General features: G+C 51.1%; 1 protein-coding gene across 7 annotated transcripts in view; it reads right to left on the bottom strand.

The window, feature by feature from the left end:
• Positions 1–704: 704 nt before the first annotated feature.
• The window catches only part of LOC138481500 (cytochrome c oxidase subunit 4 isoform 1, mitochondrial-like), a 718,121-nt gene continuing 700,445 nt past the window's right edge, over positions 705–18,380 (bottom strand). For all 7 annotated transcript variants that reach the window (XM_069613682.1, XM_069613687.1, XM_069613684.1 and 4 more), the window contains one exon: positions 705–1,045. In XM_069613682.1, the coding sequence (XP_069469783.1) occupies positions 909–1,045 (137 nt within the window). In that variant the 3' untranslated portion in view covers positions 705–908. The remainder of the gene's footprint in view (positions 1,046–18,380) is intronic.

Raw genomic sequence — 18,380 nt, 5'->3', positions numbered from 1 at the left:
TTGCCCGACAGTCTGTACATCGCTTGAAGCCTGTCTTCAGGGTCAAGGACATATTTTATTTGAAGAATATTGATTGAAGGCAAATGTAATCCAAAATTTGCTGAGGCAAGTCGCTCAGAAGCACACAGCAATGTGGAAAAAACAGAACAGAGGTAACGGTCAGCGTGTGTTCTTCATATACCAGTGTCACTGTCAAGAGGGACACTATGGAGACCATCGAGGACCAAGAAACGATGCTGCACGGCGCTTGACTATGAAAAACCAATTCCGAAGCAAGCTGCAAGCAGACTTGAATATCAAAGATGAGGAATATGTGGGAGGACACAATCCATTCGAATTGAAGAAAGAACAGACAAAGAAGTGGTAGAATATGCTACATTGACATTAGGAGTTTACAAGCGGGAAGCAGTGCATGAAGTACTATTTTCACATATTTAAGGTATGCCAGCATTAAAAAAAGACAAAAGGGAAAACTAGTGCGCAAGAATGAAAGACATGAATTACTGGGTGGTCGAATGGTTCAAACATCTCAGTGCCTGTAAACCATAGTTAAAGGTTTCTAGCAGTGACTAACACCTGCCTTAATACCCAGTACTGCGATCTCTGCCGGCCTAGTTGCTACCTGGTCTAATCCTCCTGAGACATGTGAGTCATGAATGCCAACTAGAGAGAGTGTTATGTGGAATCATCCGGCATTGAGTAAGGAAGGTGCAAATTGCAGAGCATGTTTTAATGCCTTACACATAAATATAAAGGCTTTATTTTGACAGTACTTGTGTAGATAACTGGCATTCTTTTATCTGAATACAACTCGAACGTTTCAAACAAATAAATGTTTTTTTTTCCGACAGTAATTGTAGATCAAACATTTTCAAGTAAGTTATCTTTTATGGACTCCGCCTGGTGCTTCATTTCTTCCATTCATTCTTTTCATAATCCCAGTGAGAGGAGAAGCCTGCCACAGGGTCCATTCTCATATCTAGTATCCTTTTAGTTTGCATTGCAATCCAGTCTTCGGAGAAAGTGTGGGGGAGAGGGATATGCACTGTGGAAGAAAAAAACAATCTTTCTTAGCCATTTTGTATTTAACATGAAACTATGCTTCTGTCCCATTAGGAAATACAGTTCTGAATACTAAAAATAATTGGATGAAGATATACTAGTCATTTAATAAAAATATTTTAATAAAACTAAATGTACCATTCCATTACCTCAAACCATAGGCTTCACAGATGCACATAATTTTGTCACGGGGACTCCATTAGTAAAACAACACACATAGCCAACCAATGTGTCCCCACTGTTTGCCGATATATTGCCATTTTATGGTCCCTATTAATCGTCCAGGGTGGAATGGCAATTTACCAACAATTCCAATATGCTTTCAATAGAGTACAAAGAAGCAGTCACATAATTGATAGCGGCAGAAAGTTATTTATTTATTTGTATAGCGCCAAAACTAGCCCGTAGGCATCATAATAAAAAACAGAACAAAACAATAAAACACAAATACAATACACTGATAACAAAAAACAGACAAATAATAAGAAATATAAAGCACTAAAGCCAAGCAATAAAAAGAAAATAAACAAAATAAGAACAGGAGAAAATAAAAATCATCAAGTAATTAGAACTAAGATCGCTGAATTTAAAAATGAAATTACACTTCAGAAAATGTATTTAAATGGGGCTACTAACTCATCAATAAAAAAACCAAACAGCTATCAGTCCTCCACCAGATCAAGTTATCAAACAATAAATCATCAAAAACTACCTGTTCCACCGATGACTCTGCACTTGTGTCCACTTTGAGACAACAGGGCCTGGTGAATGTTTGGTTTGGGGGATGTTCTAAATGTTGTGGCCATGTAAATATCTTGCATTGATTGTGACACTGATTTGTAGTTCCGCACTATCCACCCTGCTCCTAGTAGAGTGCGCTGGATTGCCAAAGAATGGCCAGAATCTGAAGCACTAGGTTAATTGAAGGAAAGGCATATAGGAACTCCCCCATTAACCCCTTAAGTGCCAAGGGCGAACTATCTCGTCCCTGACATTACCTCTGTGTTGCCAAGGACGAGATAGCTTGTCCTTTTTGGCACCTTGTTTTGAGCGATCCCTGCAAAACAGGGATTTTGGCCATCTGTGCCAAGGGGAGTTGTGTAAACAAAGGAAAAAAGTGAAAATGGTAGACTGCATTTTAGGGGGGGCTGTGGGGCACCCCAAACCGCTGGGGAATTTTGTAATGCGAAGGGGTGGTGGCCCCCCCACCCACAATGGAGTGGGGGCCATGTCATGCAGCCCTCCCTGGGGGCAGATATCTGCTCCTACGAAGGGACACCTGACCCCAGGGAGGGCATGACAGCCCCCTCTCTTATCTGCCCCCAAGGAGGGCTACATGAGATGCCACACCCCTCCATTTGGGGTGGGGGTGGAGAGATGCACCCCCATTACATTTCAAAATTTTCCGGCAGTTTAGGGTGCCCCTTAGCGCCCCCAAAATGCAGCCTGCCATTTTCAATTTGTTTCTTTGTTTACCAAACTTCCCTTGGTGCACATGGGCACATTGGTGTGCCAATCTGCCCCCAGGGTGCCCAAACCCTACTTCCCCATCCATTGGGGGGCCTGTCCGACATTTTGGGGTGGGCTTCTCCCCCCACCCCAAATGGAGTGTGGGAGGGCACCTCATGCAGCCCTCCCTGTGGGCAGATATCTGCCCGTAGGAAGAGGCAAATGTGTTTTCACTGGGGGACGGGGGGTGAGGTTCAGTAGACCACCAGGTTGGCTTGCAAGGGGGGGAATGGTTGGAAAGTATGAGTGTAGATTTGTTTTTGCTGGTATGACCATAGGTAACACATGTTTATTGTTTTGTTTACAGCTTTTTCTACGCCAGCAGCAGCAACGTTATGTGAGTACTGTTTTTTATTATTCTATGGGTAGAGCCCACTGTCAGTGGGTTGGGTGAGACTGGGGCTGGATTGTTGGTGGTGTGGGTGGGAATGGGCCATCTGGGCAGATATTTTGGTGAGCTGCGACACAATTGCAGGGGCAGGCCACAAATTGCCCCCCATGCCAGCAGAACATTGGTATTTCCCTGGGAGTGGATGCCTCCCATGTGTGTTGTCTGTCTGCAAGCCCGGGCTGCAGCTCTGGCTGTGCTATGTTACAGGTGTCACCTCCGGGGAAGAATGGGGATCCTGCCGGGGATCTCTGGAGCTGCCGCTGTGCTTAGGGTACGCTACACCCTCATGGTACATGGATGTCCTAGGCCGGGGACATCACCTCCAACCGTCCTGGAGTTGCGTCTAGGCTGCATTACAGCTTTTCCCTTCGGGGAGGTATTTGCCGGGACTCCCTGGTGGTGATAAGCTGTAACGCAGGCCAGCCAGAGCTCCAGCAAAGTCGGCGGTAATATCCCTGGCCTTGGGCACCCTTCTTCCATGTGGGTCTTTGGCGGGGCTTGTGGGTAATACATTCTGGGGAGTTTTGCGCAAGTCAGACATCTCTGGATTCCCACAGGTGTCTTCTTTTCAGAAATGCATGGGGTTCCCTGTTTTCCTTGGTGGCTTGGACACCCTAGGTGCATATTTGTATGGTGTGCGCTTCTGAAAAAATCCTGAAATACAGCTGTCGGAAAAGACATGGGGTTAGCCGTGTTTTAGTCTTTCCCCTTGGCGCCTGTTAGGCAGAAACCTGTGCAGTTCCCTTAGGGAACATTGCAAAGTATTTAGGACTACAGGTGTTAGCAGTAAACCCACTTGGTAGCAGTCTGTACCACCCAGATTTACCTCGTAGCTGTGGCTGAGCAGTCAGACCTCCCTCAAGAAGAGCTAGGCAGTATGCAAAGTGTACACAATAGGCACTCAGACACAATAATACAAGCAAACACTGACCAGAGCTTTGGTGTCAAAGTATATAATTATTTATTAAAAAAAACACACTGTTTGAAACACTCCAGCACTCTTATTGTAAAACACTCTAAACACAGTTACTATTATAATATATACACCCCTTATTCCTTATCAGATGAGTCTTAGTAAAACACCACTTATTTTCATACAGAGGTGAGCGCTTAACTAGATGGCACTCCAATAAGTTTGTGAAAAGGGGAGGAAAAAGACAGAATATGGAAAGGGACACCACTCTAAGATTTAGGAACACTGTTCGCAAGGCAGAAGAGCAAAAGTCACTGGTGAGCCAAAGTCCAAAGGCTTGGCCCACTCTTAGAGAGAGCAGAGCACAAATGCGCCCAAGATCACACAGTTACACTAGGCTTAGAAAGTCTTGCAGAGAGTTCAGAAACGGTTTAGAGGCTCAGAAAAGTTTAGCCAGGGTGTCCCAGGCTAACCCAGGTTCGAAAGCCGGGGGCTAAATCTACCCCGTACAGTCGGTGGCATGGGAAGCCAGGCGGGACACGGTACCTTAAGTGGGAAGCATCCTCCAGCGGTGGCAGTTGTTCCTGGCAGTGGGTGCAAGTCTCGTCGTCGTCCAGGGGAAGAGATGATCTCGACTTGGAGGAAAGATGAAGGCCGTTGCACTGCCAGGGAAGAAACCAGCTGCGGAGTTTTCCGGTTAAAGGTAGTACCCTTTAATTCGTGGTCGTGGTAAAACGTGGTATCCCGGTTGCCGGGGTGCTTGGCACAGGCAAGGCGGCCACGAGATACGTCGGGAAGGCGAAAAAGACGGTGAAACTGGTTATACCCACCAGTCAAAGGAACAAGACTCTCCGGCGGGAGATCTCCTCAGTCGTTGGGAAAAGTGGTGAGACGGTCCAGCAGGGCACCACCGGTCGTGTGGTCGTGGCAGGTCGGCTCAACTTCTCCCTCGTCGGATTCTTAGGTCCTGTGGCGACTTCTGAAGTTCCAGTCCCCAAAGCCCTGCTTTTATGCAGAAAACCCCCATTCACTCAGCCTAGCTGTCACTCAAACATGCTAAGTGGTAAGCCGGCCGGCTCACCACTTGGGCCAATCAGGATGGAGTGCGACTTGAGTTGCCTCAGCAACTCAGTCCAGGGTGCCTAAATCCCCCTCCACCCCTCCTAAGTACCCCAGACAGAGTGGCACCACTTTGGAGGGCTTCTGTGGAGAAGCCCGCCAAAAAGTGGAACAAAGGGCTCGACTTGGGTTGGAGTCACAGAAGAGAACACAAACGCCATTTTAGAACTGAGTTTTGGCAAAAAATACCGACCGGAGAATTAATATTAATTAAATAACCGGCGGTATGTTCGAGGCTATCGTAATTAAATAAATAAAGATAGTAGCCTCGAACAATGGGAAAATCCCATAGAGAAATATTTGCGGTTGAATATAAAAAGTAGTATCCACTGCCACCAGCCAAAACTCGATCAGGGAGGATGGAGACGTGCCCCCTCGACTAACAGACCCCGGGGCAATTGAATTGCCCCAGCCAGTACGTCCACAATATGATAGTTGGTACTGGTTCTGTTCAGAATTGAAGACTAGTAAAGTCAATGGTGACTTTACATGCCATGGGAGACAGTAGTCAGTCCCAGGGTATGGAGTCTATACTGGGGGGTCACTATGCCACCCCTGTGTTACTGCACTGAGGGTGCTGTGTAACACACATCACAAAAACACATGAAGCCCTATGGGGTAAAAGATCCCATAGCCCATTAAACACATCTAGATTCAAAGAAACACACTCAAATCATGCCCAAGAGTGAGGGTAAAAGAGTCTCGCTCTTGGCAGGAGAAAAAAAATAAACCCCAAAAATCCAGGAAAGCTGCTGGGGGACTCACTAGGTTAGGAAATTCAGCCTAAACAGGGAATTCTCCCTAACAGCGCCCAGGTAGGTGCACCCACACATGTGAGGCACCGCTTTCATCGGGACACGTGTGGGAACGCGGGAAGGTAGGCCATGTGTTGTTGGTGGTGTGTTTTGGTGGGTGAGCCAAGTGAAATGTGCGGAAATTGGGGTTTTTTTGCCACATTTTGGACTTGCCGGGGTTTCTGGGTAATAAATTCTGGGCCGATTTGCGCACGTCAGACCTTTGCGGATTCCCACAGGTGTCCTCTTTTCGCAAATGCATGGGGTTCCCTGTTTTCCTTGGTGGCTTGGACACCCTAGGCCCATATCTGTATGGTGTGCCATTCTGAAAAAATCATAAAATTCAGCTGTCGGAAAAGACTTGGGGTTAGCCGTGTTTTAGGCTTTCCCCTTGGCGCCCAGGTAGGTGCACCCACACAAGTGAGGTACCGTTTTCATCAGGACACGTGTGGGAACGCGGGAAGGTAGGCCATGTGTTGTTGGCGGCGTGTTTCGGTGGGTGAGCTGAGTGAAATGTGCAGAAATTGGGGTTTTTTTTCACAAAAACAGTACCTCACATGTGTGGGTGCACCTACCGGGGTGCAAAGGGACGAAGCCGAAAACTCTCTTTTCGCACAGCAGGATTGCAGGATTTTGACTCATTGCACACCATACAGATGTGGGCCTAGGGTGTCCAAGCCACCAAGGAAACCTGGGAACCCCATGCATTTCTTAAAAGAGGACACCCGTGGGAATGCACTTCTGATTGTTCAACGTTTTCTGGCTTCCCCTTTTCCCTTCAGCTAATAGTGCTTCCGCACTGAACTCATTGAATGGCTCTGGAATGCCCAATGTATCTGTAAATAAAATATTTTCTTAATAACCACTTTGACTTTAATCACCCACATTTTGCTATGATGGATGTCACTAAACCATGAGTCCCCCACATGACAACTACAACTCCTGCAGTAAACATACTGACTTGACTACCTTTTTTTCACTCACCCTACCTATCAAAGGAAGGCAATGGTGTTAGCCCCACTATCAACAAACTCAGCCCATTTACCCCTGCATCTCAGACGTTTTCTTCTATTCTTTTAAGCACATCAATGTTCAACTACCCCCACCAAAACCTCTTACAATTGTCATTTACTGCCCCCTTAACCTTTTCTTCAGTGATCTTGACCTCCTAGAATCTCTTCACAAAGAAGTACCAGCTGTACCCATGTGGGACTTTACCCGCATCCCCCCAATGATCTTGTCTCACATACTCCAGCAGGAATCCACGATCTCTGACCATTCTCTGGTCACCTTTCTTAATCTGCCAACCCACAATAGTGGAAGCTTATTCAATTTCATCTTCTCCTCCTTGCTCAATTCTTCTGCCCCTATATTGACCAATCACCTTCTGAACACTATGTTTTACTGTCTATGTCCCTCCTTTACTCTCCCACCCTACTGCTTCTACATTCACTAAAAGAAAATTCAAACTTGAATGAATAGTTCATACCAGAAGCAAGCTAGGAAAACCATTCTGACTCTCACAGCATCTCCTGCTGACACCACTGAGTTGGCAAATATGAAGTTAAGTTTGGCAGCGAGTACCATTACCACACTTGCTCCTTCACTCACTCCCTCCCTCAACCATGGATCTACCAAGCCATCAAACAGTCTCTTCTTGCTTTCCAACGGAATCACTCATTGCTCAAACTGCTGTGGTGGGCTCACCACATCTACAATTATGCAAAGCTCATCTCTCTCTCTGTTTCCATTTTCGCAAGCTATTCAATCATTGACACGCTTAAATCAGCTCTTTTTTCTCTACACTATAAGCTTCATCTGCCATTTCCCATCCAAAATCTCTGAGCTATCATACACCCTGCATGCCTTCAACCACATTCCTTCTTTCCTGCCCCCCTCACACTCTTCTCTCTATCAGACAATCCCACAAACAACTGTGCCAGTGCCAGTTACCTACTTTCTGTGCTGTGAACCCTACCTATGTTCCTGCTGTCAATTTTCATCACAAACAGTTATGGAGTTAAGATGGGCAACCCCAACTCCTACTTTTCAACTCCCCTCAACCTTCTACTTTCCTGTGGTAGCTTCCCAGTCTGTTTTAAGGTGGCTACTTTCAAACCCATTTTGAAGAAACCCATTGCTGATCCCAACAACCAGTCAAATGTTGGCTTGCCTCTCTCATTCTTCACAATTCGTAAATTCTCAACTTATAGTATTCAAAAGTGTCAGAACTTTTAGAAGTCAATAGACTCAGTGACCACTTTCAATTTAGCTTCCGGAGCAGACACTCCACAGGGAGACTGCCAGCCCATGTCTAACTCTCTCAATACCATCCTCACTTTTATGGCCTTTCTACCTGGCTGACAGCTCTTTTTTCATTACACGGAACACTTGGACCTCATCCACAACACTCTGGCTAGGGGTCCGGCATGGGTCTTGTCCTTGATACCCTCCCTTTCACACACTACAGCTGCTCCGTTGGCAACTCATCACCTCCATTCTCATATCATTGATATTTGCTGGCGATACTCAAATCTTTTTATTTTCCCATTTCCATCACCTGATACGTTCACTGGCCTTACTAACCTCCTATCTGCTTTCCTTCACTAGATTGCTGCATGCTGCATTGATTGATGCTCACCTCCTCCAAAATTTAATTAGTCTTTATAGTCACTCTTCCTCCACCTACTAAAACATTCACCCATCACCCGAGCTCTTGCCCAGCTCCACTAGCTCCCTGCACCCCAAAGAATTCCTTTCAAAGAACTGTGTATTATTTTCAAAGCCATCCACCACAAAACCGCATTTCACCTTCATGACAAACTCAAACCGATCACCCAAAAAAAATACCAGAAAAGCAAGCCATCATCTCCTATACGTTTCACACACATTTCTCTCTCTCTCTCACACACACATACACACACGCAACCTTAAAATATACCTGTTTCCCCACACACAACCCTGCCCCTCCATCTCTGCTGCTACCAACTGTCTTCCCAATCTTTCTATCCTATCCTGAAAGAAAATGTTAACGTCTGTTTCACCTCCCATCTTTTTAACCTTTGAACCCCGTAAGGCGCTCCAAGACCCTCTGGGTAGGGCCAGCACTTAACAGATATTCAAATAAAATAAATACAATACATTGCGCCCTCCGATGTCATGTTCCTTATACCCATCTTGTCTTTGTCCCTGACCACCTTACCCCAATCCCCCAAGTCTGGCAAGGAACAAGTTACTTACCTGTAACTGTTGTTCTCCAGCATGGGTGTGGCATGGATTCACATGCTCATGAATATTCCCCGTCGTCAGGCTGGGAATCCTCGGTAAAGAAAAAATCAGTTTCAGTTTCGTTTCTGAACTATCTTTCTACTAATAACCAATCAGTGGTCTCTGGGTCGTACTGCCCCCAGCCAATGACTGCCCTCTACCTAAGCCCCTCCTCTGGCAGCCATCTTCAGATTTGGTAGCACGTTAAGCGGCAGTAGGACCAAGAGAAGAGCCGAAGAGGGGTAGGCGGGAGGGTTTGCATGTGAATCCATGCCAGACCCATGCTGGAGAACAAGTTACTGGTAGGTAACTTGTTCCTTCTCCAGCATGGGGTCTGGCATGGATTCACATGCTCATGAATACAAGAATACATAGCAGTACACACATGCACAACCACAGGAGGTGGCAAGGCTCAACATTAAGCATTACAAAACTCAACATTAAGCATCTCTTACCTCCTCACCAGGCTCACCTTCAGGCAAACAGGTTGTGCAGCACTGCCAGGCCGACTCTGGACTCCTCCCTGGAATCCCGGTTGACGCAGTAGAATCTCATGAAGGTGTGCATCGACCTCCACGTACCAGCCCTGCAGATGTCCAGCAGAGGTACACCAGACAAGAACGCCGTGGTAGCAGCGATCGCTCTGATCGAATGGGCTCTCGGGCGGCCGGGCAAGGGTCAGTTTGCCAACCGATGACAATGCATAATGCAGCCAGAGAGCCATCTGGAAATGGAAGCCTTCGAGAGGGCCTTCCCTTGGTTCACAGGTCCAAAGTTCACAAACAGCTGTGATGTCTTCCGAAGACTCTTCATGCGGTCCACGTAGAGCTTCAGCGCTCTAGCCACATCCAGCGAGTGCAAAGTCCTCTTAGCCGGCGATGAAGGCGACGGGAAGAAAACAGGTAACACCAAGGGCTCGTTGAGATGGGAGCCCAACGGCACCTTGGACATGAAGGAGGGGTGCGTCCTCAGCACCACTCTCGTCTCGTGGAATGTCAGGTATGGCAGTTTACAGGAGAGGTCCTGGATCTCTCCCACTCGTCGTGTGGAGGTGATGGCCACAAGAAACACTGTCTTCCACGACAGAAACTTCAACGGTGCCGAATGCAGGGGCTTGAATAGCAGGCCCATGAGCCTGGTCAGCACCACGTTGAGCTCCCAAGCCGGGGGCGGAGCCTGCACCGGCAGGAACGATCGGAACAGTCCTTTCTTGAACTCCTTCACCAGGCAGTGAGACCATAGAGATCACCGCCCCGGAGTTCTGGTGTAGCGGGAGACAGCCGCCAGATGGATCTTGATGGAGGCATGTGCCAGCCCCGCCTTGGCCAGCGACAGCAAGTACGGCAGCCATGTCATGCATCCCTCCCTGGGGGCAGATATCTGCTCCTAGGAAGGGACACCTGACCCCAGAAAGGAGTGCATGACAGCCCCCACCCTTATCCGTCCCCGTGGGAGGACTACATGAGATGCGCCGTCCCTCCATTTGCACCCCCCTTCACATTGCAAAATTCCCTGGTGGTTTTGCCCCTCAGCCCCCCCCCCCCTAAAGTTCAGCCTGCCATTTTCAATTTTTTTCTTTGTTTACCCAACTTCCCTTGGCGCAGATGGACACAATAGTGTGCCATTCTGCCCCCAGGGCACCCAAACCTTACTGCCCCACCCAAAGGGGGCCTGTCCCATGCTGTTTGGTGGCCCTCCTCACCACCCCAAATGGAGTGGGGGGCACCTCATGCAGGCCTGGGGTGTCCACCTTGATGGCTTTGAGGGACTCATCCACCGTTTTCCCAAACAGGTTGTTCCCGTCGAACGGCATGTCCAGGACCTTGGCTTGCACATCCTGGTGGAAATCCGTTGCCTTGAGCCAACCTCGTCGTCTAAGGCAAACGCCGTTGTCTAACTGGCGGAAACCGGTGTCAGCAATGTCCGTTGCCACCGTAATGGCGTGGTCCGACGCCACTTCGCCTTCTTACAAGATCTCCAGGGCCTCGGCCCTCTTGTCATCCGGTAGGAAGTCCAACAGGGGGGCGATCTTGAACCATAACTCCCTGTCGTAGCGGGCCACGATCGCGAGGACGTTGGCCGCCTTAATCGTTGTTGCCGCCGACGAGATAACTCGTCGTCCCATTGCGTCCAGCTTCTTCCCTTTGCCGTCCGGCGGGGAAGTTGACGTTGAGACCGACTCCCCCTCCCCCCCGCTTTCTTCTTGGCCGCCGCTGAGACGACCGAGTCCGGGGTAGGTTGTGCTCTAAGGCACAGAGGGGCCGCGTCAGGGACCCGGTACTTCTTCTCGTACCGATCCTTCTTGGCAGGCGTCGTAGCAGGGTTCTTGAGAAGGGAGAGACCCTCGTCCCAGATGGCATCCAGCAGAGGCACGGCGAGGACTGACTTCCTCCTGGCCTCGCGCCGTTGGTAAAGGAAACCTTCCTTCTTCTTCTCCTCGGGGCAGAGCTGAAAAAGCTCGGATGCCCTGGCGATCATTGCGTGGAAAGATCCAATCTCATCGGACGGGGAGGCCCGGGTTGGTGATGGGAGCTCCGTCCCGTCGTCGGTACCCGTCGTGGCTGTGTCTGTTCCCGTGTCATCCCCAGGGACGGGGGACGTGGGTAAAGGCCGAGCAGGACGCGAGGGCTGAGAAGGCAGGGCTGGGTGGATCCGTCTTCTCTTGTTCGGGGGGCTTCCCGCCGGGACCGGCTCTGGTTCCTCCGCCAGACCTGGTACCGGGTCCTCCGTCGGTGGCAAGGTCAATCTCGTCCTTATCTCTGAACATAAGGATTGTATCGCCAACAAAATGGCCGCCGAGTTATCCTGCAGCTCCGGAGGCGACAGCTGACTAGGACCCTTGCCAGTGCCGCCGTCACTTTCATCGTCACCCTCGTCGGGATCCCTCCCGTGGTGACGGGCCTCCTCGACGTCCTCGTCGAGGCCGTCTAGGACTTCTGCCAACTCCTCCTCGGATGTTGTGTCCGTGTCCACAATGGCCACTGGCCCCCCACCCTCTTTTTCCTCCGCCAGGGTCTTCACGGGGGTCTTTTCGATAGGTCTAAAAGAGGCTTCCCTCTGCGGAGGCAGGGAGACTCTGGGTCCCGAGGTCGCCTCCACTGGTGTAGCCTTCACAGGCTGTGCCAGGGCCGCCGCGACTCCCTCGATAGAGGCCTTGGCCGGGTGAATCAATGCCTTTACCGCCTTAGGCGCGTTTGAGGCCTTCACCTTGGGGGGAGGGTCACTGCCTCGCTCTCCCTCGGCCGAATCCTTTGAGATCGACCGGGGCCTCTCCAGAGGGCTTACCTGGGTTCTCGGATTTCCTCTTTCCTGAACCTGAGCGTTGGCTCGTGGTTGCTGATGCCGGGGAAGGCGCGCCCTGCCTGGCAGCCGAAGAGCCCGACCGTTCGGCGCTCCCGGTGCCCGCGGACTCGCAGTGCTTTGCCTTCTGTTGGGCCCCCGTCGCCGGGGCGCCCCCACAGGACTTAGAAGACCGCTCGGACTTCTTCTTCTTCTCACCTGACGGACTCCTTCCTTCCAGATAGTTGGAGAGACGAAGGTGTCGGTCCCTGATGGTCCGTTCCGACATGTTCCTGCAAAACGCACAGTCCTTCTCCATGTGCGTTTTGTCCTCATGAAGGCAGTAGAGACATTTCGAATGCTCGTCCTCCTTGAACACATTCTGTAGCTGCCATCCAGGGCAGACCCTGAACAGCTTTCCGGGCGTCGAGCTTCCTTTCTCCTGAGCCATGTTCAGGTAGGCCGCAGAAACTTCTGGAATACTCCAAGAAGCGTAACTTGACAAAATCTTCACCCTTGAGGGGCGTAGAAAAATCTGACACGGATCCCTGTTAATCGGATGTAGAGACGGTGGAGCTTGAGGCTCTATTTGACCGAAAAATGAGAAATTCTCTTTGAAAAAGCGCGAAAACGCAGCAAAAGCTCAAGAGCTAAGCACAAGGACTCCCAACACTTGAGCGTGCGGTAAAAATCTGAAGATGGCTGCCAGAGGCGGGGCTTAGGGAGAGGGCAGTCATTGGCTGGGGGCAGTATGACCCAGAGACCAGTGATTGGTTACTACTGTGAAAGACAGATCAGAAACGAAACTGATACTGATTTTTCCTTTACCGAGGATTCCCAGCCTGACGACGGGGAATATTCATGAGCATGTGAATCCATGCCAGACCCCATGCTGGAGAAGAACAAGTTACTTTCTTAGCTGGTAACGTTCTTTCGATGGGCTGATCCGACGACATATTCCATATCTATGACAGGTAATGTCCACAACTGTGCTGCTTCGGAAAATCTTTGGCGTCTGCGTCCTGCGTCGATGACGTCGATGCGCCGTCCCTGAGGACCTCCTCCGACGGCCGACGTCACCCGATGTGATAAGTAGGACGCACGACGCCCATAGCCTCAGTTATAGTTTTTTCCCAGAACGTGTGCCACCAGTTTTCTGCCAGTCAGACACACGAGGCCTTGCGGAACGCAAGCTGCAATCGCAAAATAAATTCTGCAGCGGGGAAGGCAGGGAGGGAGCGATATGGAATACGTCGTCGGACCATCCCATCGAAAGAACGTTACCAGGTAAGAAAGTAACTTGTTCTTCGAGGGGATTGGGTCCTCCGACGTATTCCATACCTATGACAGACTCCCAAAGCAGTACCAAGCAAGGAGTTGGGAAAGAATTTAGAATACAAATTTAGCATGCCCAATCAAATTGCGGAATAGAGAACTGCCTTGCCAAAGGCCAGATCTTGCCCCCTGATGGAATCGAGGGAATAGTGACGTACAAAAGTATGTACTGAAGCCCAGGTGGCTGCATCACAGATGTGACGAATAGGAACTCCCCTCTGCAGGGCAGTAGACGCAGCCACTCCTCTGGTAGAATGGGCCCGCAAGCCAGCCGGAGGGTCCTTACCTGCCAAGCGGTAACACTCGCAGATAGCTAAAATAATCCAACGAGACAAAGTCTGTTTCGTCACAGCTTGTCCCAAACGCTTTCCAGCGTAACCAATGAAAAGTTGATCGTCCACTCTGACCCGGGACATGCGCGAGATATAAAAGCTCAACGCTCTCCTAGGATCAAGCCTATGGAGTCTCTCCTCTTCCTTACCAGGATGTGGAGGAGGATAGTACGCCGGAAGAACAACCTTCTGGCTCAAATGAAATTCCGAAACTACCTTCGGAAGAAAAGAAGGACAAACTCTAAGGACAACCCTGTCCTTGTGAAATACAGTGAAGGGTGGCTTAACTGAAAGTGCCTGTAACTCCTTCACTCTGCGAGCGGAAGTAACCGCAACTAAAAACACAGTTTTCAGAGTTAACAGCCTCAAAGGGCAAGAATGTAAAGGCTCAAATGGAGCACCCATAAGAAACTTAAGAACAAGGTTCAAATCCCACCCTGGCACCAAAAAAGGTGACGGAGGGAACACATTAGTGAGCCCTTTCAAAAACTGCAAAATTAAAGGAATCTTAAAATAGGAACACTCGTCAGACGAGCGCTTAAATATGGACAGCGCCGCCAGGCAACCTTTAATGGTCCACACTTGCAAGCCCCTGTGGGCCAAAGAAAGCAAAAAAGACAAAACCATGGGAATGTTGCATTCAAAAGGATCCACATTCTGAACTCTGCACCAAGTTCGCAGAACTTTCTCCAACGGCAACGGTACAGAGACTTAGTTGCCGGCCGCCTGGCCGAGAGCAACACCTCCATCACGTCTTCAGGGAGGTCCCAATCCTTGTACCTCATCCGTTCAGAAGCCAAGCGTGAAGATTGAGGGATCTGACCTCTGGATGGAGAACCTGACCCCCCTCCCGTGAGAGCAGATCGTCTCGGTAGGGAAGACGACGTGGAGGGCAGATGGACAAGTCGAGAAGGTCCGGGTACCACGTCCTCCGGGCCCACGCCGGAGCAATGAGGATCATCCGGGAACCGAACCTCTGTAACCTCCGCAACACTTGCGGGATGACGGGGACTGGAGGAAACGCATACAGCAGTGGGAATGACCACTCCACCACGAACGTGTCTCCTAAGGCTCCTTTTGGAGGAAATTCCCACGAGCAAAACCTTTCGCACTTCCGGTTGACACTGGAGGCGAAGAGATCCACTTGAGGGGTCCCCCAAAGGGCGAAGATCTCCAGGAGAATCTCCTGAGCCAGCTCCCACTCGTGCGAGATCGTGCTCTGCCTGCTCAGAGCGTCCGTCGTCTCATTGTCGTCTCCGGCCAGATGAACTGCCGAGATCAAAACTTCCTGCTGGATGGCCCAGAACTCGAGCTGCATCGCCTCCCTGCACAGCGGAAGTGACCCTGCCCCACCCTTTTGTTGAGGTAGTGCATGGCCACCGTGTTGTCCGTCAGAATCAGGACACTCTTCCCGCGCACAGTCGGCAGAAAAGCCTTCAGGGCTAGCCTGACGGCCCTCAGCTCCAAAAGATTGATATAGAGTCTGGACTCCGACGGAGACCAACGACCGCTGACTGTCAGCTCGTTGGCATGAGCTCGCCATCCCGTGAGGGATGCGTCCGTCACGTTCGTCACCACCTGCCAGGGCAGCCAAAATGGGGCACCCTTCATCAGATTGCCCTCGACGGCCCACCACAGAAGGTCCCGGGCTACCGAGGGCAGCACCTGAACAGGGTCCGACAGTCTGCCGGAGGACTGAGACCACTGGAGCTTGAGCGCCCACTGCAAAGATCTCATCCGCAGACGAGCCTCTGGCACCAGAAGAATGCAGGATGCCATGAGGCTGAGCAGTCTCAAGAACTCGGACGCTGGGAGAGTCTGGGCAAACTGGAACGTGTGCACCATCTGCTGAATGTGAAGAGCCCTCACCTGAGGAGGAAAACACTGCCCCAGGGACGTGTCGAGCACTGCTCCGATGTACTGGAGCCGCTGCGTTGGTGTCAAATGGGACTTCTTTAAATTGAGGGAGAAGCCCAGCCTGTGAAGGGAGTGGCAGGTGACGGACAGATGATCCAGGACTTGCTCGGGAGAGCTCCCCCTGATCAACCAATCGACCAGGTAGGGGTAGACGTGAATCCCCCCTTTCCTGAGATGCGCTGCCACCACCACCATGAGCTTGGTGAAAACCCTCGGGGTGGAGGTCAATCCGAACGGCAGGACCCGAAACTGAAAGTGCAAGTCGCCAACCGCGAACCTCAGGTACTTCTTGTGCTTGGGATGGATCGGCACATGGAAGTAAGCATCCTTGAGGTCGAGAGACACCAACCAGTCCTGAAGTTGAAGGGCCTGGAGGACTTGAGAAAGAGTCACCATCTTGAACTTGTCCTTCCTGAGGAGTTTGTTCAAACCGCGCAAGTCCATGATGGGTCTCAATCCCCCGTCTTTCTTTGAAATAAAAAAATAAGGGGAATACCATCCCTTGTTCTTCTCCGCTACAGGCACCAGTTCTATGGCGCCTTTCTCCAGCAGGGCTTGAATTTCCCGCGCAAAGAGCGGATCCGGACTCTTCAAAGAGAGGTTCCCTGGTGGATTGTCGTGAGGCCTCTGCCGAAAAGGAAGACAGTAGCCGTGGGTTATGATCTCCAGAACCCACACATCTGAAGTAATGGCTTGCCACTCTACAAGATGCTGCGCCAGCCTTCCCCCAACCGGCGAACCATGGGACCTGGTCTCATGACTGAGAGGTAGCGGCTGCAGCGTTGCCTGAGGGCAAAGAGGCAACTGCCCGAGCGGCCTTGGCACCTCGAGTACCTTTGTGTCCACCTCTGGCACTCTTACGATGGCCTCTTTGACTGCTAGCTCCTCTCGCTTTACTGAAGGACGAGTAATAGCGAAAGGAACCTCCCCTCCATTGCTGTCCCCTAGGACGAAAAGGCAGAGGTTGTCGAACTGCAGCGCCCAACGACTTCGCTGCAGCTTTTGAGGTCGGCAACCTCTCAAGGCTCTCGTCAGCCTTGCTGCCAAAAAGGTGCTCACCGTCAAAGGGCATGTTGAGGATCCGGGACTGCACATCAGGAGCGAACCCAGACTTCCTCAACCACGCAAACCTGCGCATTACGGTGCTCGCTGCCATGGACCGGCTGACACAATCCGCCAAGTCCAAACGGCCTCACACATGGCATCCTTGCCATCCTGAACCATAGCAAGGAAACCATCCCGTTCGTCCCCTTCGGGAATATGATCAGCCGCTAATGCAACACAGTTCCACAGAGTGTGCGTGAAACGAGACAAGGCACATATGGAGTTGGCCGCCTGAAGCGCCATACCCCCAGAAGAAAACACTTTCTTCGCCCAGCCGTCAAAACATTTGTCGTCCCTATCCGGAGGGATGGTAGGATACGACGCCTGCTTTGCCGGAGCCGTAGCCGCCCGCACCACCAAACTCTCCGGGGTGGGGTGCCTAGACAAGTAGCAGGGGTAGCTACTGGCTGGATGGTATTTTCGCGACAAAGACTTGCCCACTGCCGGGAGACTCTCCGGAGCAGTCCAAGCCGTCGCCACCCTTCTCTGCAAAGCCATATGAAAAGGCAAAACCGGGTCAGTGGGTGGACCGATATCAAGGATGTCCGTGAGATCATCCTGAACGAACTCCCCTGGGGGAGCCGCCCAACCCAAGTACTCGGTAACCCGAGACATAAGGCGCCGATATGACGAATCGCGGCATGAGTGCCAGGCTCCGGCCGACAAAACTCCACCTCCGGAGAGGGACCTGGAACGGGCATGGCGAGAATGGCTACCCCTGTCCGAGCGGGACCTCTACCACGAGCCGTGCCGACCACCCGAGCCCGAAGCCGTATAGGCGGTGTCTCTCGACCGGTGCCGACCGACCCCACTCGGAGGCGCAGACAGACTGGTGCCCTGCGATTCCAGAATCGCTAGCATCTGCTTCCGGAAGGAAGCACATTCCTCCGGTGTCGCTTGCATGGAGGGATAAGCGACCCGCCGACGGGCGGAGTCCTCGGAAGAGGACGGGGAAGGCGACCTATGCCGGCGCTTCCTGGAATGCCTAGAAGAGGTGGAGGAGTGGCGAGACCGACTCCTGGAAGGAGACCCACCGGACTTCCGACAACGACGCGGAGAGTCACCCCTCGAGTCATCGGTCGAAAGCCCCACAGACCTCGACTTCCGGGGCTTAGACACCCGACCTAGCGACAGTTTCTTCTTGCGTTCTCACAAGGCCTTCGCAGTGAGCGAATGGCAGTCGACACAGTCGTCCGTATCGTGGGCCTCCCCGAGGCACCAGAGGCAGGCGTTGTGCGAGTCCGTGACCAACATCTTGGACCCACAGTCCCCGCAGTTCTTGAAGCCCGGACGCAGGGTCGAAGATGAAAAAGACATCGCCACAAACAAACCGAACAGGTTCAACGAACCGAGAAAGA

Source organism: Ambystoma mexicanum, chromosome 5p, assembly GCF_040938575.1.
Source record: "Ambystoma mexicanum isolate Mex_15411 chromosome 5p, UKY_AmexF1_1, whole genome shotgun sequence".
NCBI classification, from domain to species: Eukaryota; Metazoa; Chordata; class Amphibia; order Caudata; family Ambystomatidae; genus Ambystoma; species Ambystoma mexicanum.
The sequence above is the reverse complement of the archived record's forward strand: the minus strand, read 5'-3'. Positions and strand labels throughout refer to the sequence as shown.